Source organism: Symsagittifera roscoffensis, chromosome 3 (genome assembly GCF_963678635.1).
Source record: "Symsagittifera roscoffensis chromosome 3, txSymRosc1.1, whole genome shotgun sequence".
NCBI classification, from domain to species: domain Eukaryota; kingdom Metazoa; phylum Xenacoelomorpha; order Acoela; family Convolutidae; genus Symsagittifera; species Symsagittifera roscoffensis.
The window spans coordinates 67,333,258-67,359,237 of record NC_087064.1 but is presented as its reverse complement, the minus strand read 5'-3'; the positions used below and the strand labels follow the sequence as shown (position 1 = coordinate 67,359,237).

The window sequence follows — 25,980 nt, the reverse complement described above, 5'->3', positions numbered from 1 at the left end:
AATTTAAATTAGTTCATCGACTCATAAAAAAACTTTAACTGCAAAAGACAGAAACTAGATCCTTAAAAGAAAAATTAAGAGCTTAAAGGATTTGCCTCGAACCGCGGACCTCTTGATTTCTTAACATGTGCATTAACACTGCACTGCCTCAAGGATACTACCTCTAAAAACTAAAGACCAACAGCAACAATGTGCTTCAATCCAGCGGATAGAGCTCATTAAATTCAAAATCACTAACGAGAAGCTGAACTGAACACATAACTGAACAATTGAAGGAACGAACTTATTTATAGAAAAAAATTGCCTCTCATAAAAATTCGCTTTCGTAAGTTTGACACAAAACAAAATAATTTTGGTCCTCAAAAAACTATGCAATAATTCCTTATCGACCCCACAGGGCTGGTCATATAATACATTGAAAGAGTTTTTTCAAATAATTTAACTAAAAAGACAAATCGTTCAGTTTACAGAAACAAAGCGTTCATTGTTTGACCTCCAAAGTTTCACAGTTTTGTCATTTTCTAGCGACCCTGAAGCCAATAAATTGTTCTGTGGGTGAGCATCAACGCTTACTACAATATCAGTGTGTCCAGTCAATTTCTGAACAATCTGTCTCGAGTTCATCTCCCAAATATATATCTGATTGTCTTCTGAGCCCGACACAATGTACACTCCGTTACCCGTATGCGACACACAGGAAAACAGACAATATTTCTCATTTTTATGACCCGTGTATCGTTTCTTCGGCTTGCCTTGGCTGTAGTCCCATAGTTTTATATGACTGTCCATAGTTGATGCCAAGAGGAACTTTCCATTAGGGGTGAATTTGACATGTCCGACTGACGGATTATCGGGATGGTTGACAATGGTCTTGAAACACTGGCCTGATCCGGCATCCCAGATGCGACAGAGTCCATCGTAGCTGCAGGAGACAAGCAGACTTCCGTCCCGGTTGAAGTCGCAGGATGTGATTGGTTCTCCATGGGCGGGCAGGAGTCTCAAAGAGGTACCTGCAAAACTTTTATGAAGTAAAAGATCTGGCATTAATCCCGGGGGCAATTATAGAGGGTGGGTATGACGCGCTTTCTAATTTAGACAAATCAGGATCGGTGCTCGTTTATTAAAGAAAGGACTTAAATGCGATCCCGGATTAATAAAAAATACAGTTAGCTTATTTAAGGCCACACCACTAGTCACCCACCACAGCTCAAAAGCTGATTCTTTTTTCTTGTGGAAAAATAGATTTCAATTTGCAGTCTTATATTTACAAATTCCAGCTTCTAAAACAACTAACAATTTGTAAATGACTTCGATTCGCGTTTTTGGGTTAATATACAACGAAAACTGGGCATTTTGTATGAAAACTTTGCCAACCTGTCTTGACATCCCAAATCCGGATGGACTCGTCGAATGAGCCAGAGGCGACGATGTTTGACTGTGGGTTGAATTTGCAGCAGAACACGTAGCTGTTGTGGCCCTTCAGTGTCTTCACACACTTGCCGGAGCTGAAGTCCCACATTTTGAGGGTCTTGTCATCGGACGCAGTGCACAACAGACGCGAGTCAGAACTCCAGCAGACGTCGGATATTCCTAAATCCCCTCTTAGAGCTTATTATACTAATCATTTTACTTTCGAGCATAAACAGAAAATCATAGACAAACGCAGTATGAAATATTACGTTTACGATTTAGTTAGGCTTGGGAGAAAACCAAAAAGTCATCAGACTGAGGTTAAATGCTTGTCGGATTTCATCTTATAGCAACTTTTATTAAGATATTTTTCTATTTATTAATAACAAAGCGTCAAAAATGTTCGGATAACTTTCCATGTTTGCGACAAGTACCCATTGAAATTAAGAATATTTGCTTACAAAAAAGAAGCAAAAATTTACTCCATATCACTATCTAACTGAAAAATAATTTTTATCCAAGTTACTTTTGAAACGTACCCAACTTGTGTCCTGAGATTGTCTTCTCGAATTTGCCGTCATGTGCGGACCATATCTTGAGAAGTTTATCAGCAGATACTGTGGCCAACCAGTCACCACAGGGACTGAACTTGACAGCCGACACACTTCTCGTGTGGCCACTCAAAGTGTACTTCAACTCGTAATTAGGTTTCGCAATACTGTTCACACCCGAAAGCACTGGATCCGCAACCGACTGCTTGTGTGTTGTATCTTCATCGAGAGTCATGACAATTCTCGGAAACAATATTGATTAAATAAAACTGATCCTTACTGCGAAAATTAAGTGCAAAATATACTTTTTTATTAGCCCCCGGCCATCCTTCTTCCTTGCTATTTTGGGCATTGCTTCCATGGGGGAAATCGATTCCATCTATTTTGCCGAAACAAGGAGGTGGGTATCACTGGAAACCCTGCAACCGTGATGAGCGATCGTCAACATAGATTCGCATAGACAAAAATATATGCCAAGTGTTCAGGCGAGGAACAATCACTTTTCATATTTTCATTTCTGCGACACTTATATTTTCCAAAAACTAATGAAATTTTAAAAATAGGCACGGTGCCGCCAATTTCTAATATTATATCGATTCATAAAATAGTATTTGAGAAACTCAAACAAGACTAAGTAACCATTCGTGAAAATGGGAAATTATACTTTGAAAAAAAATCTTTGCAGTCAGATAAAATTGCGATATAATCCAGTAAGGATGAAAATTTACAGCGAGGTTTCACTGATTGCTTTCTTGTGATTAAAAATGAAATAAAACAAATAAAAAAAACGAAACAGCCAAAAGACCGTTGGAAAAGTGTCAATGGACGCAAGAAAAAAAGAATGAAGACTGGCATGTTTTCAGAAAAAAATTCAACATTCTAATTCAAAAAAATATATATACCACCTTAGAGCTCTTTGAATTTCATCGAAACATTTTTGATCGAAACTTATTTGACACAGAGGCGAAGCCGAGCTTCGCACCACTTGCGATACCAAACAGGAAAAAAAATGAAAAAATTTAAAAGATTGAAACAATAGATCTGTCAAAATGAATAAGGCTAATTTGAAACGAAAACATGCCAAGATAATCGAATGAGGAATAAGCATCGGAAGATAATGTACTCAGCGGTAACAAAGCCGAAAATACCTTGTCAGAATTCCTTTAGGCCAACAAAAATCAACAAGACTTCAGACTTCTGAAAAGATAATAAGTCCACCTCACTCTCAAAACACTCATAAAACTTTATTTGCTCGTCAAACTAAACAATATCAGGCCAATAAGCCGATATAATACAGACTGAAACCTATCAAGCCGAAAAAAGGAGAAAAAAAGCCGGAAAAAATTGTTATCATGAAAATGTTATCATTTTCGGTATGTTCTAAGATCCAGTGAGCATAAAAAATTTGTTTCCGTTGAAACGACTCAAATTTAGTTCAAAAAGCCAATAAAAATAGAAAAACAAGTCGAAATCATTAAGGCAGAAAAAAGTATTTCATCGAAAAAAAATTAAAAAATGCGAAGTCAGTCTAGTAAAAATACAAACAACAGGTGAATCAGAACACTAAAAGCAACTATAATGTAAAAAACACAATTCTGCAATATGGCAACTCAGCCGACAAAACATAAACAGACAATAATAAGCCGACAATTTTCTTTGAAACGGACTATTTCTCGTTTTAAAAAAAATAGGTCCTGTCATATTCAAACCCAGGAACTTTGGCGTACCAGGCGTATCCGTTACCTCCAGACTAAGAGTGCCAAAAAGACGCTTAGAAATTTGAATTCAATCTGAAACAAGATACCAATTGACTCAAATGCTTCTGGTAAAAAAAAGTTATTAACGTTATAAAAAGTCTATATTTCGATTTGATAACGCTTGCTAATCGCAAGTGCAATAACACTAGCCTAATGGGGGAAAACTGGATCCATAGGATCTTTTTCTTTGGTAGCTGGAGAGCGTTATTTGCCTTCTTCTTTTACCAAAAAAATGGAAATTGATTTTTAAAATTCAAAAAATGAAACCGCAGAAAATCAAATTTGGAGTAAGCCAATTTCGATTTTTTTTTCTGCTAAAACAAAAAATCAAACAAGCCTTAGAAGTGTCTTGTTCACGGTCATTGACATTTATACCGTACATCGCAAATTTTTCGTATCAGAAAAATTTGAAATCTGGACCTTCCAGTACCAAGCATGGACGTTACCTCCGAGCCAAACTTGCAGATTAAGACATTGAATTTGAATTGACTATAAGTCAAGCAACCGAATGATTCAATTATTCTATTAAGCAAGTTGTAAGCCTGTAAAAAAGTCTTCGCCCCTTTATGATAACGCTTGCTAAACCAAAGCGTATTGGCAATCAAAAGAAAATAGCCAAAAACAAATTCTGATACTTTACAAGAAAAACTTTTTTTTCTTTCACTGAATACACCTCAGGTGCTGACACACTACGGCTTTGCACGCTTTTCACGAAAATTACGCCTTCTAATTTGAATTTTTTTAAAAATGATTTCAGAAGCTTAAATATATATTCTGTCATGCTTCACCATTTCATGCACTTTGATGATCTATAACAATCTGAATAGCAACACTTCGATCCATTTAATATCTGCTTTTCAAAATCAGGATTACGACCAATAGGTCTTTATTATGACACGAAAACAGAAACCCCGGCCGACTTCCCACGAGTTACCTAAAATCGGGCCACAAAACCCAACCTACGCCATAATTCCTCGCCTTCGCCTGGTGACTCGCTCGGAATAAAAATTTGCATTGCTTTGTACAGCAGAGTATCGAATATCACATTAGAAACCCCAAGCACAAGCTTAGAAAAATTGATCAAAAGGTCAAACCATTTTTCGCCAAAATATCAATATTCAACCGGTTTTCCTTCAAATCCAAATCACTTCTTTCTAAAACCAAATCTAGTTTAAAACAGAGACGAAGCTTCGCTTCGCACACACTTTCAAGACGACAAAAAGCAGCTCTATAAAGTTCAATAACAGAAATTAGAAATAATCCTCGAATTAGCAAAAATTCGTCAACCTCTGAGATTCGAACTCAAGACCTAGAGATTAAGAGTCGTAGACACTAACCACTACGCCACGGAAACTTCATAGGTACCATTAACCACTCAGACACAAAAAAAGCAGAGAACAGATGCTATGCAATTTCGAATGCTAGTTAAATATCCAAATAAGTGAACACTTTTATTTGCTAATTGGGTTCGAAAAAAAAGAAGGTTCGTAATAACACAATAAGCTGATCGCTTAATTTATCATTAATTTGAAAAAAAAAACATGGCCAACAGACAGTTGGAAGTGTCAACGGATTGGTAGTGTCAACGGAAGACCTGTTTTTTGCAAAAAACGTCAACTTTCAAATTCTGAAAAATTAAATATATGCCACTAAAGCTCTTTGAATTTCACGAGCAACTTATAATTACCATATTTTTGATAAATATAACCCAAATTGAATCAATAGATAATTTTTGTATTCCACTGAGAAACCCAAAATGAAAATCCGCTTTCGAACCTAGTCATTCATAGTTTTCGTGACCTTACAATTTTACTGCTCGATAGTGGATTTTGCGTTCCTTTTCACAAAGTAAATGAATCAAACATGAAAAAAAAATCAAAATTCAAACCGCGAAGAGTCAAATTTGAGCGTAAACAAACTTGAAGACTTTCTCCTGAAAAACAAATCATCACGATCTATATAAAAGTCTTTTCTTTGTTCACTGGAGATTCATTTATGCTTCAATATGAATAAAGAAGAATTTCCGCATGTGATTTCCAGAAACTTTTGCGGCGGTTTACCAATTATTTCAAAAACATTTGCCAAACTACACGGCTAGCCAAACTACACGGCTAGCCAAACTACACGGCTAGCCAAACTACACGGCTAGCACTTTTTTCACTACGTCAACCATCCCCATGAAATATGAAAAAAAACAGGTTACCTTAAATATTGAATTCAATTACATGTAAGAATGTAAAGTAATTGTAAGAAATTCCAAAATCCATTTCACTTCTCTGACATCCGCGTAGTAAAGAGAAGACAAGATAAACAAATTGGTGTTTATTATTCCACTGCCCAATTTACAAGTCACATTATTGAATCATCGCATCTAGAAAAGACAAACCCGCCATCTTTCTTCTTCAATGGGGACAATATAAACGGGATGAATTTATGTTTTAGCAACGTGAACAACTGTACAAACCATTAACAACACACTGAACTTCTTGGCAATCCAATTGAGAGGGAAACTACTTAATACTACGTATTTGACCCTGAAAAAATATAACTATAGTTAAAGCCGTGTGTTAGCCGATGTTAAGCACTGATGATAAAAATAGTCACAAAATGATTTTTGAGAAAACTAATCAAGACAAAAAATAAAGAGAAAACTAATTTGATTTAAACCATTTAGTGTATTGGAAAGGTAAAACACCGTTCTCTATTTTTCTCACAAAAAATAATTAATATATCTAAAAGCAGAAACCCATTTTCGCATATTGATTTCTACTTTGTGACTACTTTTTCGTGTAAGTTTCTGCTCGATCTAATGCACACACTTTGAACACTACTAAATATTGAGATGAGATTGAAATGGTTAATTTGCTTTACAATTCAGAGACGAGAAACTCTCTGTTTTTGGTGTATATGACATAGCACAAGTGGAGAGGGTGACTCTAAGGCATTCAGATCGGAGGGAGGGGGACCTTTAAACTCTTATGACAGAAGCACCCTTTCGTTTCTGTTCTACGGTCCAAAATTGATCTTTTTGTTAGACTTTTTTCATTTTGAAAAATGAATCAAATTGCTCGAATATGATTGGTTGAATAATTAATTCCAGCAAATAAAAATCTAGATTTTCATCAAAAAGAGAAACTCAATAAACAAATTTGGTCCGTAAAACGGTAAAGACCCAAAGAATCAAATGACCGAAAGTTAAAGTAGCCAATCATAGTCAGTACTCAAAAATACGAAGAAAACCGTGCTTTTTGTACAATTTGATTCGATAGATCTTTTTTGCAATTCGGCCCTTCTGTCATGAGAAATTGGCCCTTCAATTCACACATCGCTGCATTAGCAAACTGTAGAAAACTAAGACGAAAAACAAACCTTTACATTCTCCATACACATCAAACTACCTCGATTTTAATGTCTGCTTATTTTGCTTACTTATTAAACTATTTATTTATTAATAGGGTAAGGAAGGGTGAGCGAATTCATTCGATGGCAAAGGTTAAGTAAGATGTAAATAAAAGCGATAGATGGGCAAACGTAATCAAGGTGAAATTGGATTCGGGTCAAATTATACCTTTCAATTTAAATTAACTAGGGCCGCTCAAATCAATCAAAACAAAATCTAGGGACACTTATGAAACAAACAAGGAGAGGATTCAATTGAAAATGGGAATTTTAAATTCTACGCGGATAACAGGGAAGCTAAAGATTCAATGTATATAATGTTTTGTTTATTAGGGGAACTTTCTGTAATAAGATTTCATTCCTGGAGAATCGGAATTTTCTTAAACGTTAGTTTCAATATCATAAATCTTTTCGAGATAACCTTCTTGATCTTTTGTGAACACTACTCTATCGTTCATCTGTTGTGTAAATGGTCTGTCTTCTGAGATCTAGTTTTTCAGTGGCTGTTTTTATTTTTGTCTTCTCTGTTCTGTTATTTTGTAACGATCACGATTGTCTGTCCAATGACAGCGAGGGGGTAAAAGGGAATGAGGAGAAAAGGAGGAACGGGGAGCGAAAGATTCTTCTGGATGCAATATTCTGGCATCACCTGCATTCCCACACTTTAATGAATGTGTCGACAGAACCAGTGATCACAAAAGGCCGCTCGTGGTGGAAGTCTAAACACAACAAAGCCAGAAAAATCATCAAACAATTTGATTGTTCTGAGAAAACTAATAATCCAGCCAACAGAAAGTTGGAAAAGATTCAATGAATGCTAAAAAACGGGAAAAAACGAATTTTTTTAAATTAAATATCTCTCAATTTCAACGAAAAAAAATAAAATGGCTCCGAGAATTTCTAAAAAAATTTTTGATTGAAACTTTTTTTTGCTAAAACTAACCCAATTTAAGATAACTTGGTTAGTTTCTACCTTTACACTTTAGCTTTTCGATGGTGGAGTTCGCCTTGCTTTTAACAAAAGAAATATACAGAAGTAAAAAAGAAACCAAAAACCAAACCGCGAAATCCAAATTTGAGCATGAACAATTTTTAAGAATTTTCCTTAAATACATAGTCAAAACTTCGCAAACACTAGCAAGACCATGACAAAAAACAGCTTTATAAAAAAAATAAGAAAAGATGGAAATAAGCTTCGAATTAGTAAAACTTTGCTACGTATGGGCTTCGAAGCTGCGACCTCGAGAATTGGAGTCTCATGCCCTGCCCTCGGCCACGAACGCTTAAAAACCGGCAAACACTAGTCACAAATAAAGCAGCTACATATGCTAACAAATTGCCAATGCTATGCAGCAAAAGTGGAACCAAATACAAAAAGACACAAATTTGCTATTAATAGTTTGGAATATAACAAACTGAAGGCATCCACATTAAATTTGCATGTAATAAATTGGAAAGCATAAAGCCACACTATGTATAAATTATTCATTTTTAAAAAACGCGAGATATCTATAGTTTTAAAATTTCTGAAATCGAGTGTTTAATATTGTTATGTTGCTTGAAACAAATAAGTTTTTTTCGGTTCATTTGATGAATTTAAAATGGATCAACTGTGCTAGCGTATTACTATTCGAATGTCAAAACACGTGCTATCAAAAAGTCGTGAAGGTGCCCCAATAGTGGCAGCAAAATTTGCGACTTAGGTTAAAAAGAAGAGAATAGTCTTAGTATAACAACAACGCTCACTAAAGTTCGCTAGTGTAAGCAAAACAATAAATTATCACGATCTATATAAGTGTCTTCACTACACTTTCATCGTTTCTTAAAAACGAAAATATGTTCGCAAACATAACTGCATAAGCTTCAAAACTTCACGCAAATGCAAAAGAGTTTTCGCACTACTTGCGATACATCACAAACATAGCATGGATAGTTCGCCGACATAAAATGACACAACAAAGTCACTAAATCCAAAAAATGGGAAAAACATTGGAAAATTCAAACTTTACAAATATGGATTTGCTACCAATGAAATTTTGAGGAAAACATGACAAAAAAGACAATTACTAGCGTTTAATTAGAATTGAATAAATATTCAGTCACGAAGACGACAATATTGGAAAAAACTCTCGTCGAGCCGAAATACAGAATATTTATGAACTACAGAAAAAATTGAACCGAAAAACTTGAACTACAGAGTATTTTGAAATATATTTTGAAACGGCACAATAACAGGTATTTAAAACGTACAATATGCAAACATGTTGGTACAGACATATAAGTTGGGAGTCCATCTCTTATTGAAGATGAGTCTTGTGAACAAAGTTTTCAACAGAAAAAAGTCAACTACACGGTTAATCGCAAAGATAAACATAGCCAATCGACACAGAGGCGAAGCTTCGCTTCCCAAATACTAGCGAGAACACGATCAAAAAGCAGCTCTAACAAGTGACATAAGAAAAAGCAGAAATAAGCCTCGAAAATGGCAAAACTCGAGGCTAGCAAAACCTCGAATTAGCAAAAATCTGCGACCTAGCAAATTTGAATCTCACTCACTAACCATTCAGCCACGGATGCTTAAAATTCCCAAAAACTAGCCACCAATAACGCAGCTACATATGCTAATAAATTGCCAATGCCATGCAGCAAAAGTAACACCAAATACAATAAGATCCAATTTTGCATGTAATAAATTGCAAATCATAAAGCCACATTATGTATAAATTATGCATTTCAAAAAATTGCAAGATATTTTGAGTAAGAAAATGTCTGAAATCGAGATTTTATTATTGTTAGGTTGTTTGAAAAACTTATAACTATTCGAATGTCAAAGCACATGTTATCAATTAGCTGTAAAAGTGCAACAAATAAGTTGTCATGCCAACTTGATGCAGCAACAATTTTTGCTTTACATCGCAACAGTATTTGCGACTTAGTTGCAACAAAAGTTGGTAAAATTGAAAGTTCATACTATAACACTTTGCTTCGCAAGAGTAAAGATCGGAAAAGATTAATGAATGCAAGTAAACATGAAAAAAAACATTGACTTTGTTTAAAAAATCTCAACTATCGAATTTCAAAGAAAAAATAGATTCCCTTTAAGCTCTTTGAAGTTCTAGAAAAATTTATGACCGGCGCTTTTTTGATAACATGAATCCAACTAGAGAAAACTGGATCAATAGGTAAAGTTTTTATTCCGCTGGATATCTAAAAAATAAATTCCACTTTTGAAACTTGGAGAGTGTTATTTAAGTCACTTTCAGCAGATGAATTTCAATTGACCTCAAACGTGCATTATACCTAAGTGCATCAATATTTTAAGACTTTTTCCTGAAACTATTTATCAATCACTTTCAGGCTCAATGATTCTTTAAACTTTTAAAATTAACCGAACCTTTTTGACTTTCCTCATAAAGATAAACACAGAGGCGAAGCTGCACTTTGCAAACAAATGCGAGAAAACGGCAAAATTAGCTTAATAGGCAAAAAAGCCGAACACCGAAAGAAAAAGTTGAAATACAACTTTCGCTATAAGTCAGAGTCGAACCACCCACCTGCAGATTATGAGTCTCAAGTCATCGCATCTGTGCCATTGCTTCTTGATAGGCAAATACTAGCCACCAAAAAGGCAGGCAAAACAGAGGCTATTAAAATGCCAATGGTATGCAGCAAATTGAATTAAAATTTTATTTACAAGCAGCTGGGTTGGAAGAGAAGTAGATTCATTGCATAACACTATTTCGCTAGCGTAAATAACTATATCAACTCTATTGGAAACAAAATAAGCTATACCAACCAATAGAGGTAACAAAATGTGAATGTGCATCGAATGACTTGGTGAGTCGCTTGTTCTGTAGATCCCACACTCTCAGTGTCTTATCGTCGCCCACACTGATCAATTTAGTGCCCCCAGGATGGAACTTGAGCCCACGCACCCAGTTGTCATGACCGTGCTAAACAAACAAGAGTAGAATATTGGGCTCGTTTACAGTTTCCCTCAAACTTTTTCCCTCAAACTTTTTCCAGTTTCCCTCAAACTAATTTTTTTAGAGATACCTCAGCAACAAAAACATCTCTTAACAATTAATTCAAAATTTAAGAATTTTGGCTTAAAGTCGCCGATGGAGGCGCTACACGCGCGTCGCCGGCTCTAAATTTCGTATAAAGTCCTGCTTTCTATTGTTAAGCTCGCAAAGCAATGACGCGACTACGGCGAAGAGTATATTTGTCCTTTAAGGCGTTGAGTTGTCGTATTACGATTTTACAGCTTCATTTCATGACTGACCAGAATGTGTAAAGCTACTCCGACTGCGACGTCCCACAGGATGATGGTCTTGTCTCTGGCACCACTGGCCAGAAAGGGACCGGGGCTGCCCGGCTTCAAGTTCGCGTGGCTCTTCTCACATGCCCAGGCTATACACTCTACCACGTGGGTGTGGTCTCTCAACTCCATTTTGCACTCTTTACTCACTGCATTCCAGATACGCACTGTCTGCACAAACAAACAAACATAAACATAGCCAACAGACAGTTGAAGAACCATGAATGCAAGGAAGCAGAAAAAAAACTGATTTATTTGATAGAACAATGATTTCGAATGAGATAAAAAATTAAGCACTTAAAGCTCTTCAAATTTTGAAAACAATTCACGGTTGACGTTTTTTGACAAAACTAACCCAATTTGATAAAACTGGATCAATGGTAAATTTTAAATTTTGCTGTGAAATCTGATGATTAATATCCACTTTTGAAACTAGAATTCGATCACGTTTTTCGTGATCTTTACACTTTCTGTTCGATAGCACTTCATAATAAAGAAAATGAACAGAACATAAAAAGAAATCAAAAGTCTAACCGCCAAAATTCAAAAATGAGCGTGAATAATTTTAAATGATTTTTCCTGAAAGGGCTCTTTTTCCTTCCTCGCCCCCACCTGAGAAATTTCCAAGTAATCTATGGTTCCATATTTTTTTATTTTTAGAAAATTTCGTATGCGGACTTATGAGGCCATGTCAAACATTTGGTCTGCACATTTAACCTTGTAAAACCAACCGTTAGACCAGAAAACTGATGCTTATGCGAGGTGGGAGGAAAAGTAAAGAGCCCATGAAAAATTTTTAAAAATCACCACGACTTATATACGAGTACTCACTGCTTAACAAAACGGATCTCAACTATTCCTCCATGGCATCTAGCAAAGAATCTTCACGCTCGTGTGAATTATTTTGATTGTTATGCATTCAGGAATATATTATCTTGGGAAGGTATGGTAATTATATTGCGTAATATACTACAATAGGCGGCAATTTAAGTGAAATAGCTGGTTTGCTCTTTGTTATACACCAAACAGTATTTATATTTTATTTCAAAAGCCAAATTTTTGGCAAAAGAAAAAAAATTGAATTTTCGAATAACTTTTAAACTGGCAGACTAATATGTTTTCGAAAACTATTTTAGTAGGATGTACAATTGATTGGGTGAATGACAAGGAGACAGGTCTGATCTAGACAATGAACTTAATAACAAGCAAAACAAAAAAAATGAAGGCATTTTGGCAGGTGATTGAACGGATTCCGCGGTAAACGAATAATTATTTCACACCATGCTTGTCTCAGATCGAACAAAAGTAAAACTAACTGCTGTAATAAATAGTGATTCAACATTCAGCTAATATTTTTCTTCTAATTGCATGCTTTGCTTCGTCTTTGTTTGTTTTATAGTCTCTCATAATTGCTTATTAAGTTCACTGTCTGGATCAGACTCGTCTCCTTGTCATTCACCATTGACTAGCGTGTACCGCACCTCCGGTGCTTCGAATTTTCAACAACTCAAAAAACTATTCTTTGAGTGTACTCTGACAGCCTCCAATTACAGGGTTCGTAATCAAAAATTTTTTATTAAAGTTTTTTATACAAATTTTGAAGAACCATAAAATTTGGTAAGTTTTATAAAAGTTCTTCGAAAAATTTAAAAAAAACTAAGAAACGTCACATCTAGGAATTTGAAAGCAATTGAGCTGTCGCATTTGGACGCAAGATTTGCAACTCTTGAGAGTAACTTCAAATGTTGTAACATTTTTCATTCGATTTTTTAATTCAAATTTTGAAGAAAAAAAAAACCATAAAAATTTGTGACAATTTTTTTTATATCTAAGTTTATAATGAATTAAGAAACGTCACATCTGGGAAACTGAAAGCCATTGAGCAGTCGCATTTGGACGAAAGATTTTCAACTCCTGAGAGTACCCATACAGTACCCAACTACAACATTGGGAAATTCAGATTTTGAGAAATTTTACCTTAAGTTTTCTGAAAGTTTTTTTGAAAACCAGAAAAAAATTCACGTTTCGAAAACTACCAAAATTTGAGCAGTCTTTTTTGATGGCAATATTCGCAATCTTTGAATGTACACAACTACAGGGTTGGGAATTTCACTTAAACGAATTATTTTGTGATTTGAGTTTTCTGAAAACTTCCAAAAAAGACACAAATATCGTCTTACCTCTTAAACAAAAATGATTTGGGCATTCTTAATTGGAGGCCGAAATTGCAACCCATGAGATAACTCTGACAGCCCCGCAACTACAGGTTAGGAATTTCAAAATTTGAAAAAAATATATAATTTAATTTTCATGAAATTTTTTTTGAAAAAATCAAACAAATCGTCATATCTGAAAAACTGCAAGATTTAGAGCAGTCCAATTCAGAGTCAAGATTCGCAAATCCCTGAGAGTACCCTCAAAGATTCCAATAACAGGATTGATATCTTCAAAATTTTGTAACTTTTAACTTTTAAGTTTTTTTTTTTGAAAACTTCGGAGAAAATCATAAAAAACGTCAAATCTCGAAAACTATAAGGATTTGAGCATTCAAATTGGGAGACAAAATTCGCAACTCCTGAGAGTACCCTGACAGAGCCTCACTACAGAGATGAAAATTTCAAGCTTTGAGAAAATTTTTTATACCTAAGTTTTCTGAAAAATTTGGAGAAATTCCTAAAAAAACGTCATATCTCAAAAACAACAAGAATTTGAGCAGCCATATTCAGAGGCAAGATTTGCAACCCCCCGAGAGTACGCTCAAAGATTCCAATAACAGGATTGATATCTTCAAAGTTTCGGAACTTTTTAACAATTAAGTTGTTCTGAAAAATTTTGAAAAAATCCAAAAAAACGTCATATATAGAAAACTGCAGGGACTTGAGCAGCCATAATCAAAGGCAAGATTCGAAACCCCTGAGAGTATCCTCACAATATCCAACAACAGGATTGAGATCTTCAAAGTTTTGGAATTTTTTAAAAGTTTTTGAAAATTTTTTGAAAAAATCATGAAAAACGTCATATCTTGAAAACTACAAGGATTTGAGAAGTGAGAATTGTAGGCAAGATTCGCAACACCTGAGAGTACCCTGACAGCACCCGACTACAGGGCGAGAATTTCAAAAATTGAGAAACCTCGAAAATTGCCTATCTCCTAAACTGAAAGGATTTGGTTAATCATATATGGAGGCCAGAATCGCAAAACCTGGGAAAACTCTGACAATATCCAACTATTGGGTTGCTAATTTCAAACTTGATGGAATAAACCCCGAATTTAAACTGGAAAATTGAAAAACCTGAACCATTGCAATATACGATATAGCTTAAACGTGAAAAAATTCATTTATTAAACATGCAAAAATAATACGTTGAAAAAGCTTAAACATGGCGAGATAGTGAAGCCCGCATTTAAATATATAACAGATAGATAGATAATAAATGAAAGTTGAAAAATTAGGCGACGGGTAGACAGACATAATCAAATTAAATTAAAAAGCAGGTATACAGACAAACAGATAGACTTAATTTGGCCTCGAAAAAAATACTAAACAATTAATGACCTTACGGAAAACTAATTGAAAAATGTTCTTAAGCATTGCAATATATAATATGGCTTAAACATGAAAAATTTCTCCGATAAACATGCAAAATTATTATGCTTAAACATTGGAGATAGCTGTCACTCGCATTTAAATATAGTATAGATAGATAGATAGATTGAAATTGAAATGACTATATTATGCATTATAATTCGAAAATTGAATTTGAACGTAGGCAAAGCTGAACTTGGCAAACACTAGCCACAAAAAGCAGCTCTATAAGGTACAATAAGCCTCAAATTAGTGAACATTCAGCTACGCCTCGGATTCGATCTACGACCTAGAGATTATGAGTCTCACACACTAACCACTCAGCCACGGATGCTAAGAAAACACAAAAACTACCCACAAATGAAGCAGAGAACAGATGCTATGAAATTTCCAATGCTACAGATCGTGATTAAAGCGAAAGTGCCACCAAATAAGTGAACACTTTTAGTTGCGAGTTAGGTTAGAAAAAAAGAAGGTTTATACTAATACTCTAACGCTCGCTGGTGTAAACACATGCATTATACCCAAATAGTTCTCAAAATTACCACCTATTGTAACTTATCATCTTAAATTCATACAGAAAACACCAATTTTTTTACACTATTCAATTTATTTGAGCAAAACAAAATGCGTCTTGTTTGAAGCTAAATGTCGAGTTTCATTTTTGAAAGCTATTTACAAACTAAGCCCTTTGTTGAAAGTTTCAAAACCCGCATAGGCAACCCTAACTGCGAAACTCAATGGGCAACTCACGTCAAACTTTGATTTTACGGAGTACAATTATGTCTCAATTAATCACAGAAGTTTATATTGCACGCAGCAGTTTCTAACGCACAAAAAAACTTTTCATTATGATCGTATTTTCAAAATGACCTGTTTACTAATAACTATCGCATGATTTCTGTTAAAATTAAGTGATATTCTATTATAATTCATGAACTTTGCGAGAAATGTGAGAAAATTGTTGCTTCTTTGAAAACAGTTTTATGGTGCAACACTATTTCTTTTCTGATGCAACTTAATGTACAGGTTATTACACCCGATTTGTTTGACGACAATGCTTGATGTCATTGATATCTAATTGCAATGAGCATATAAGAAACAGCGTATAGACGTCAAATGAACTTATGACGAATTCAACCAGTTAAAAGCTAGCCAGCAGAAAGTTTCTGCTTCAAACACGAAGTGGGGGAGAATTTTTGGATCGGCGTATGATTTTATTTTTTTTTTTCAAAACCTTTTCCCCTAAGATCAGGTAAAACAAAAACGCTAGACAACGTCAATCAACCTTGTCTAGCGGCCGAATTCGTCATAAGCCGAGTCTCTAAAAATAGTCGAGAAAAAAATATATTTTTACTTTGATTCATTTTAAGCTTTAATTGCTATAATCCTTTTACAGGGTTGAAGTTCAATAGCAACCAAACTTGAAGAAAAAATTTTAACCGTCTATCTAATAAGCAAAAAATCGTCACCTATTTCAATTCAAGCCAATGCCATCAATCGTTCAGATGCTAAGAAGTACAACAGCTTGAGATCCTCGGCCTCAATTTAAGTTAGCGCTGGATTCCATGCATTTACGCAGAGGCGAAGTTGCACTTCGCATACACAAGCAAAAATATGACCGATAATGCAATTGGGAAAAACTGAATGAGTAAAACTTTGAGTGTACATAATTTCTTAAGTGACGCACGCCAATTATGAATCTGCATAATTACCAAGTGACGCATGCCAATTATGACGCATTAGCAGTACCAGTCAATTTGAAAAAAGAAATTTACCAACTTAAATTCCTCAATTTATAGAGCGGACGCATTTTAACTAGTCAGTCTATAAAGCAAAAAATCGTCACCTATTTCAATTCAAGCCAATGCCATCAATCGTTCAGATGCTAAGAAGTACAACAGCTTGAGATCCTCGGCCTCAATTTAAGTTAGCGCTGGATTCCATGCATTTACGCAGAGGCGAAGTTGCACTTCGCATACACAAGCAAAAATATACCAAAAAGTTAATAAAGTTAATATACTAGTTAATATAAAAGTTAATATACCAAAAAGTTAATAAAAACATGCGACCCTACCCAGGTTCGAACCCTCTTTTTTGTTGCGGGTCTCCTTCCCTACCTCTACGCTACAGATCTACGATACCTTGAAGCTAAAGTGCTATTTGTAATATAATAGTCTGTGTTATATCCTTAGCATTGGCTGAACTCAATAGCTTGTTATTAATCTTATGCACATACTGTTAATAAAAGAACACTTTCATACTTTAATAAAACAACACTCTCATATTTGCGAGTTCATACTATCACACAAGTTTTGCTGGTGTAATTAACACCGTTATAGAACATACGCACTAACCTATACGCACAAAAAAGAACGAAAAATTGAACGAAAAAATCAAGTACGAAAAGAATCAAAAATTATTTTTTGCATAAATAACTGTGGTAATTGCGGTACATTAAAATTTAACACTCTGTACTACCAACTACAACTATTGTTGTAAAACTTTCTGGATATCTTAACCTAACCCCCTTGCAACCGGGGGAGATCCGTTAGTATGTACAAAATTCAAATAAGTTTAACCGTTGAATTGGTCCTTTTTAGGACTGACAATTGTTTACACAGAGGCGAAGCTCCGTTTCGCAAACACAAGCTAGGAAAATGCAGAAAACAGCTCTAAACAGGCAAAACAAGGTGAAATAACAAAAAAATTGAAAATACATTATGAAAAAAAAATTTGGAAAACAAGAGTTCATACTATCGCACTATCTTTGCTTGTGTAATCACATATTGCGATGATACTGAAATGCGTAATTTTCAAAATTACAAAAAAAGGACTTCACGCAAAACCCTAGTGTTTCTCTGCCTAATTACGGAATCAACCACCCAGTTAAAGAAGAAAACTAATACTCTTTCTTTCAATTGAAGTCTTTATCTCAGATTTGGCTGGGTAGCTTTCGAAAAAAAAACTCCGAAACTCGATCAAAAATTCAAAAGACTTTTCTTAAATCCTTAAATTTTCGCAACTAAAGCATGAGATGGACATCGGCTGTCCGCACCTTGATTTTTAGATTGAAGATTTCCGCACCCTGATTTTTTAAATTGAACCCTTAATTTCAGATTTAGCTAGTTTTCGAGAACAGTGACGAAAATTCTGAATAAAAAACGGTTCAAATTCAATAAGGAATTTTTACGATGTCTATATCAGCTTTTCTACAAAAACAGGGTTAAATAGATAACGCAGGGAAAATCTAAGCACCTTGTTTGTTTTATTGAACTATCAACTTTAGAATCAGCAGGTTAGTTTTTGAAAACAAAAGAATAACTTCCAAAAAACGAGCAAAATTTTCAAAATTTCAAACGCACCATAAGTTTCTACCGCCATATTTTCTTCAAAACGCACGGCATAGCCACTTTCGCAGGTATTATTCGTATAACTGGTTTTTTCTTCGGTTTTGTAATCGGTTATGTCTCGTTAATTTTCGGTTAGGCTTTGCTTGTATAATTAGGTAATCATAGGTGTGAATAGTTGAAAAAATCCAATTTTTTCAGCCCTCTAGCTTACTAGGGCAAACTATTCCATCTGCATCTTCAATAATCAATTTCAAGAGCACTTGCGGAATCAAATCATTTTATACTTTTAAACTATGTCTACTTCTTAAAAAACAAAACATTTTACTCATGAATCAAAAATAACTTTGAAATGTGCGTCGGTACTTAGGTTCCATAACAAATAACAGCCTGAAATTTTATTGTTAACACGACTACAAAATGTGTATTCGAAAATTTCAGAAACAAATAAGAAAACCTACTCAGTAGTTGATAAATATGATGCGTTTATATCATATTCAAATCTTTTTGACAGTCAAAGATAATCGGTCTAGCTTTTATTGCATTTAAGACGAAACTGAAAAGTAAAGTATAAAAACCGTCAAATAACCATTATTTAGATATTATTGAAGATATGCTCACTTGGTCATTTGAGCAGCTAGCAATTAGGGATCCGTCACTGTTGGGCTTAGCCACTCGCACCCAATCTGAGTGGCCCAGATAAGTATTGGTGCAGAAACCAGTATTCATATCCCACAGTTTAATCGTCTTGTCTCTACTGGCCGACAACACATGGTCTCCCGAAGGCATCCAGGCTACACTGGACACATTATGGTCATGTCCATGTAGGGTCTTAATACATTCGTAGGTACTGAAGTCCCACAATTTGATGGTGATGTCGGCAGAGCAGGAGACTAGGCGGGTACCCTCGGCGTCGAACGCCAGACACTGGACTGAGTCACGGTGGCCCTTGAGGGTCCTCTCGAAGTCCCCGTGCTCCCAATCCCACACTTTGATGACAGTGTCTTCTGACCCAGACACGAACACACTACACACAAATCAAAATACTCATCCTACGATATTACATTTCATATTATCATAATTTTGAATGCGATCAAAAAACTTCTATTAGAGGTTCCACTCGACAGGCAAACCTTTCTTTTTGGCATCCTCTGAAAGATGCAGCTAAAAACTAGCTGAAATTTTATAAATCTTCTGTATGTAATAACTGCTTCCTGGAAATTCAATTGTTACACAGAGGCTTACTTTGCTGCTGGTCTCCTTCCCTATCTCTACGCTACAGATCCATGATACCTTGAAGCTTAAGTGCTATTTGTAATATAATAGTCTGTGTTAATATCCGTAGCATTGGCTGTACTTGATAGCTGGATCAAAATGATCCGTTTCAAAATGAACGCATTTTGTCGCAACAATTGCACATCGCATCAAAATTTGCGACTTAGGTTGGAAAAAAGAAAGTTAATACTATAACACAAGCTATGCTTGAGTAAATAAGCTAAACGCTAGTGTAATTATTGTAATTTCAATGAGTTACTTTAAAATATAGGAATTGAAAAATTCTGATCATATGGCTCTTTTTTAGTCTTAAATTTTTGGCCGACCTTTAGGCAATAGTGATTTTGACGAACACTTCAGCTATTTGGGAGAAAATTCATGGCAGAAAGGATTTCTAAAAAAAACTAGAAAAAATCTATTATTGAAAATCAAGTTCTGCCTTCGATTGTTGAAAATCAATTTAGATCGGAAAGCAACCACCAAATTTAAGAAATATGAACAGCAACAATTAACGCAGTTTTCTGATCCAAGCTTGAGAGGATATCATTAAAAACCTGCTTTTCCGTCTTCCCTGGCAATCTTCGATGAAATTCAATCACCTGGGAATTAATATCACCAAACGATCTCAAAATTGCTAACAATAAAAATTTCAAAAAAAAACGGATTATGACTTTTACTAGGGGCAATCATGCTAGCTCTCTCTCTCTCTCCCTATGCTGATCTATCGTAAAACAATTCGAATTTAAAGTCTAATCTGCTGTGGTTGGTTGGTTATGTTGCGAGGAGTCTCACTTGAATTTGGGGTGGAACACGACACAGTTGATGGTTGCCCTGTGCCCGGACAGAGTGTACTTTGCGGGCACTCTGGGAATCCACTCGGCCGGGTCTTTCTTCTCCCCCCTCGTGCCACCGCCCCCTCCCCCCGAAGAGGACTCGTTCTTGGTCGCTTGCAAGCTCTGTTCTAACTCAAAAATCTAAACAGCAAACAGCCCCTCTTATTAAAACAGTCAAAAATGAACAACCAATGGGATTCACCATTCTCAATCGAAAAACGCTAAATTGCAATCTTTCACAATTTTGGAAAATAAAGCATACTATCAATTTGTTATCAATTGTTCAGTACTTCACGTTTTATTTAAAAACTGATTATCTGCTTCCTAGTTAGAATGAACTAAGTTAGAACCAATTCTGACATCTGGCCATACTTAGCACGGGACTTTTATGGCATTTGCATGACACTCACTTTTTTCTGTAATCTGATCACACTTCCCCACTTCTTCTCCAGCAGACCAGACTGCTTTGATGTCAGTTCAGACTGAAACAAAACACTGTTGTTAAAACTGAATATTCAGAAAAGAGATTTTAACAAATCTGAAACTGAACCTAAATCAATTTCTATTTTAACAGTTTCTTTTAACTCAGATGCGAAGCAGAGCTTCGCATCAATTGCATTTTCGAAAAAATATATAGCCAACAGATATTGGAGAAATGTAAATGAATACAAAGAAATCAAAAAATGACCGAATTAGCTGCTAACAAGATACGGAACTCAATTACACTTTTAACACAGTCGAAGCAGAGCTTCGCATCAATTATATTTTCGAAAAAAAAACAGCCAACAGATAATGGAAAAAAGCAAACGAATACAAAAATGACTGAATTAGCTGCTAACACGATATGGAACTCAATTTCAATTCAAACACAGAAGCAAATCAGAGCTTCGCATCAATTGTATTTTCGAAAGAGAAAATATAGCCAACAGATATTGGAAAAATTTAAATGAATACAAAGAAATCAAAAAATGACCGCATTAGCTGCTAACAAGATACGAAACTCAATTACACTTTTAACACAGAGTCGAAGCAGAGCTTCGCATCAAATATATTTTCGGAAAAAAAGCAGCCAACAGATAATGGAAAAATGCAAACGAATACCAAAAATGACTGAATTAGCTGCTAACCCGATATGGAACTCAATTTCAATTTAAACACAGAAGCAAATCAGAGCTTCGCATCAATTGTATTTTCGAAAGAGAAAATATAGCCAACAGATATTGGAAAAACGTAAATGAATACAAAGAAACCAAAAAAATTACTGAATTATCTATTAACAAGATACAGAACTCATTTTCAATTTGAACACAAAATCAAAGCAGAGCTTCGCATCACTTGCCATTTCGAAAGAGATAACATAGACGACATATAATGGAAAAATGTTAAAAAAACGCAAAAAAAACCAAAAATTGACCGAATATTCTACACAGAAGCCAAGCATCACTTGGGATACACCAGAAATATAAAAATCATAGGCCGAAGAAAAAAATGTTTAAAAAGGGAGTTCTACAAGAAGTTCAACTTTCTTATGTCTGGATAGAATTTCATTCTAGGCACACATTAACAGTAAATTAGCAACGGTAAAAAAACTTACTGAGAGGAAACAACGCCGACAATCTTAGAACACACGAGTTGAGCCCAAAAAAATGATTTTATAAAAACATTCCTTTCAAATTTAAGTACTTCTTGAAACTACAATGAACAGCACTGGCACTTGCAACTACAGAGAAATTGGCTAACAAAGAGAAAAATCGTGATGCGGCAACGAAGCCGAAAACCTTTGAACAGACACCAGTTGAGTCGAAAAAAAAAATAATTTCATTTCAAAAATTATTAAGTTTCAAGTCCACCCTGAAATTACATTGAACACACTTGCACTTGCAACTACAATGAAAGTTGCTTAAAATACTAGCAAAATTCTTGATGTGGTAACTAGCAGTCAAAACTTGAGACGACAAACGAAAGTCCGACAATTCATTTTTACCGGAAAAAAATTTCAATTGAATACGTACCTAAAAAAAGCAGGTCCGGCCGGGACTCGCACCCCAACCTTCGGGCGCTGAGTCAACGTCGTTACCTCAACGCCAACCGAGAATGTATCTGGAAGTATTTAAGTTTCAATAATAAAGCAAGCAAGAAAAGCAAGTAAGATATGTACGAAAAGTTCTTTACGGGAATAAAGTCGAATTCGCATAATTCTAGTTTTAGTCTCGCACTCAAGATACGACACTAAAATTCAATTTAAACACAAAGGCACACAGTTTCGCGTCAATTGCATTTTCGAAAGAAAAGACTCAAATTTGGAGAAAAAACCTTTAGAGACCGTACAAAAATATGACAAAATCAATCTAGCATGGTGGTTAAAAATACAGAACATTATTGAATACCGCGTAGAAAAAGAAAAAAAATAAACAATAATGCAATAAAAAAAGTTGAGCTTAGAAAAAGAACAATTTTCAAGAAGCTGTATATCAGCATTATGTAGGCAGACACTTTCTAAAACAAAAACAAAATTAAGAAATTTCAGTCGAGTAGCTAACTTGAGTCGACGCTACACTTCGCTAAGGCAAGCAAAAAGAAACTAAAACACAAAAATACAAAAAAGTATATGAGCTATGAAACGTCAAAGAAAATGTTCCCTATGAGATTTGAATTCCAACTTCCAAAGCGAGTCTAATGTTTTCACCACAGCGCCAAGTAGAATTAGAGCAGCCAAAAAATACAACGCAAACAAATACAAAAAATTAGTCAGCTTTGAAATGTCGAAGATTTAAATTCAAAATTCGAAAGCCCAACAGCACCACGTAGAAAAAGAGCAATCAAACATTATTCAAGCAGTAGAAAAAACTGAGCTGAACACTTTTTGATCACTTACTTATCCGACTATTTATAGAGCCTTTCATTTATATCCTGATTCGCATCAATTGCGTTTTCGAAAAAACTCAAAACATTGGAGATAGACTTTTGGAGACATTAAAAACATAATACAAAATCAACCTAGTACGCTGGTTAAAATTATAGAAAATTTTTGACACAGAAGCGAAGCGGAGTTCCGCAGCACTTGCGATACAACGCAAACATAAAAACACAAAAAGCCGAAAAAAATGAACATTTATGGAAAAAAATAGGTCATATAAACTTTCATATGACCTAATTCAATAGTTCATTCCAGGCAAAAATGTCAGAAACTTGAACTTTAAAACAGCAACAATGGAACAGAAATTACGAAAAAAAAACAAAGCCGACAATCTTTGAGCAGATACAAGTTGAGCCGAAAAAAATATGATTCAATCAAAAATGTTTATAGTCCCACCATATAAAACAAGGGACAACACTTGCACTTGCAAATATAATGAAAGTTGTTTACAGCACGAGAAAAATCAGTGATGTGGCAACTAAGTCAACAATCTTTGAGCTGAAACCACCTGAACCGAAAAAAAAACGATATTTTGATTTTTCAAAAAAAAGCTTTCATGTCCCCCTTGAAACTAGACAGAACAGCACTTGCACTTGCAACTCCCCGCTGATATAAAAAAATGAACAAAAGTCCCCGCTGATTTTAAAATGAACAAAACTTGCACTTGCAACTACAATTAAAATTGTCTATATCACAAGCAAAATTCGTTGTAACAATTTAACCGAAAAAACTTCAACGGAGAACCAGCCATTCATTTCTCTCGGATTTTTTTTTCAATTTTCTTGATACTGAAAAAAAAGGTCCGGCCACGACTCGAACCCCAGACATAAGTGTACAAAGGCAACTTATTTACATCCAAGCCAACGGGAAGCAACCTGACATGTTAACAGAAGAGAACATAAGTGAAAAGAAGTCAGCTTCATAGAAAAGAAGTCTCCCCTCCTCAGCAAGTTATTCAACCGATTTTACTAAACTAGTTGTTAACCCGAAAAAAGTCTACATTACAGTTTGATAACTTATCCGGCTATCGCGTGTAATTAAAGTTGAGCCAAAAGCAAACTCAACCGAAAAACGGTTCAAGACTCAAAACGAAAAAGCAGAGACTACGGGATTTGAAAACTAGGTCTACGGGTTCTGATATACACACTTTACCGCTGCACTGCTGCTGCCCAGATGGTCCCAGATTCACACATTCTTGACTAACACATACAAGCAGCGAAGAACGCGCAAATACAGCGGATATTGCTCGAGCAGTTCAAATAAAAGCGCATTAATTTTTCTATAAAATTTATCAATGAAACCTATAACTTTTAGTGGTTTCTTAATATATCACAAGCTCGCTGGCAATGAGCGAGCCATAAGCAATGGAGTTCAAAAGTTATGATATAAAGACAAATTACATATTTTATATGTATTTTTTAAAATACATATATCATAACGATACACTCAAAATTTCACGTGTACATGTTCGTTTTGAACCTTCTCATCGTACTTCAATGACAAAACCACACAACTGTCACATTTTTCAGCCCTTCGTTCTGATCAAGAGTTATATCTACACAATATATGAACTGATACATTTGAAATGTGATAACGTACGGCATCTATGTTGGCCTCTTCCTGGAAAGACTGGAACGTCTCTGTGTAGCCAGAAGCCCTCAAGTAATCTGCTATTGCTTTGTTGCTGAAACAAACAAAGGCAGCCAATTAAATTTCAGCTACAATCTTCCAGTTCTCCTATCCTTTTTTGACATTCAGTTTTGTCTCATAGTCGCATTCCAGAATCAGGTTTACAAGGGTGCAAACTCAATTTATTAGTCACAATTTGAGTCGAAGATATCCAATGGTTCTGATACACTTGCCATATTAATTCTCAAATCTACTTCTGTATGGTCATTTGGTTGTTGCGCATTTTTACATCAATTCAATTCAGCTTAACTTTCAAAATTTTGCAATGAATTGTTTTTATGGCATAACATTAATAGCATTTGTAATCACAGAATTGCCGCTTTGCAACCAACAAATTTCGTTTTCAAACAAACTTCGTCTCACGATTCGTCTTGAGCAAAATAGTTAAATGCAAATTTGAACAGCTATATTTTTCATCCTTTAAATTTAACTGGCGGATTTCTGTTCACTGAATTCATATTTCAATGAATGGAAAGATGTACATGTTTGACCTATTTAGGTACAGCCAAAAATGGAAAGAAGCAAATTGGCAACATCACTAACTTTCTACTTTGTTTCTTGTTTTTAAAATTACAAAATATAATTATTTTCCAATAAAAAAAATTGAATTTTGCTTTTAAATTCGTTGTTGAGTGAATATTTTCATCTGCTAAGTATGCAATTTTTTCTGGCACTACATTTTCTCAAACGTACGTTCATCTATTTTAAATTCCTTCGAATTGTTTTTTTTCCAGAAAAATCTACCAGGACTTACAGTTCTTCTCGCTGTTTTTCGGTCAACATTTTGATGGAAATGCAACCATGTAATAGAATTAGGATTGACTTATTGTTGGAGTGTCTTTACGACGAATACTGGAACAAAGCGAATCAATGATCAGCCTCTTTTTCATG

General features: G+C 35.0%; 2 protein-coding genes across 2 annotated transcripts; both read right to left on the bottom strand.

The window, feature by feature from the left end:
* Window positions 1–411: 411 nt before the first annotated feature.
* On the bottom strand, window positions 412–2,274 carry LOC134842880 (WD repeat-containing protein 5-like). Its single transcript, XM_063859386.1, has 3 exons — window positions 1,950–2,274; window positions 1,375–1,590; window positions 412–1,010 (listed from the first exon to the last, which is right to left on the bottom strand). The coding sequence occupies exons 1-3, from the start codon at window positions 2,194–2,196 to the stop codon at window positions 460–462; spliced, it is 1,014 nt and encodes a 337-aa protein (XP_063715456.1). The 5' UTR covers window positions 2,197–2,274; the 3' UTR covers window positions 412–459.
* A 4,714-nt stretch (window positions 2,275–6,988) lies between these two features.
* On the bottom strand, window positions 6,989–25,980 carry LOC134842879 (lissencephaly-1 homolog). The gene is made up of 8 exons (XM_063859385.1): window positions 25,844–25,980; window positions 25,000–25,084; window positions 20,894–20,965; window positions 20,443–20,624; window positions 18,997–19,402; window positions 11,403–11,609; window positions 10,914–11,070; window positions 6,989–7,836 (listed from the first exon to the last, which is right to left on the bottom strand). The coding sequence occupies exons 1-8, from the start codon at window positions 25,870–25,872 to the stop codon at window positions 7,763–7,765; spliced, it is 1,212 nt and encodes a 403-aa protein (XP_063715455.1). The 5' UTR covers window positions 25,873–25,980; the 3' UTR covers window positions 6,989–7,762.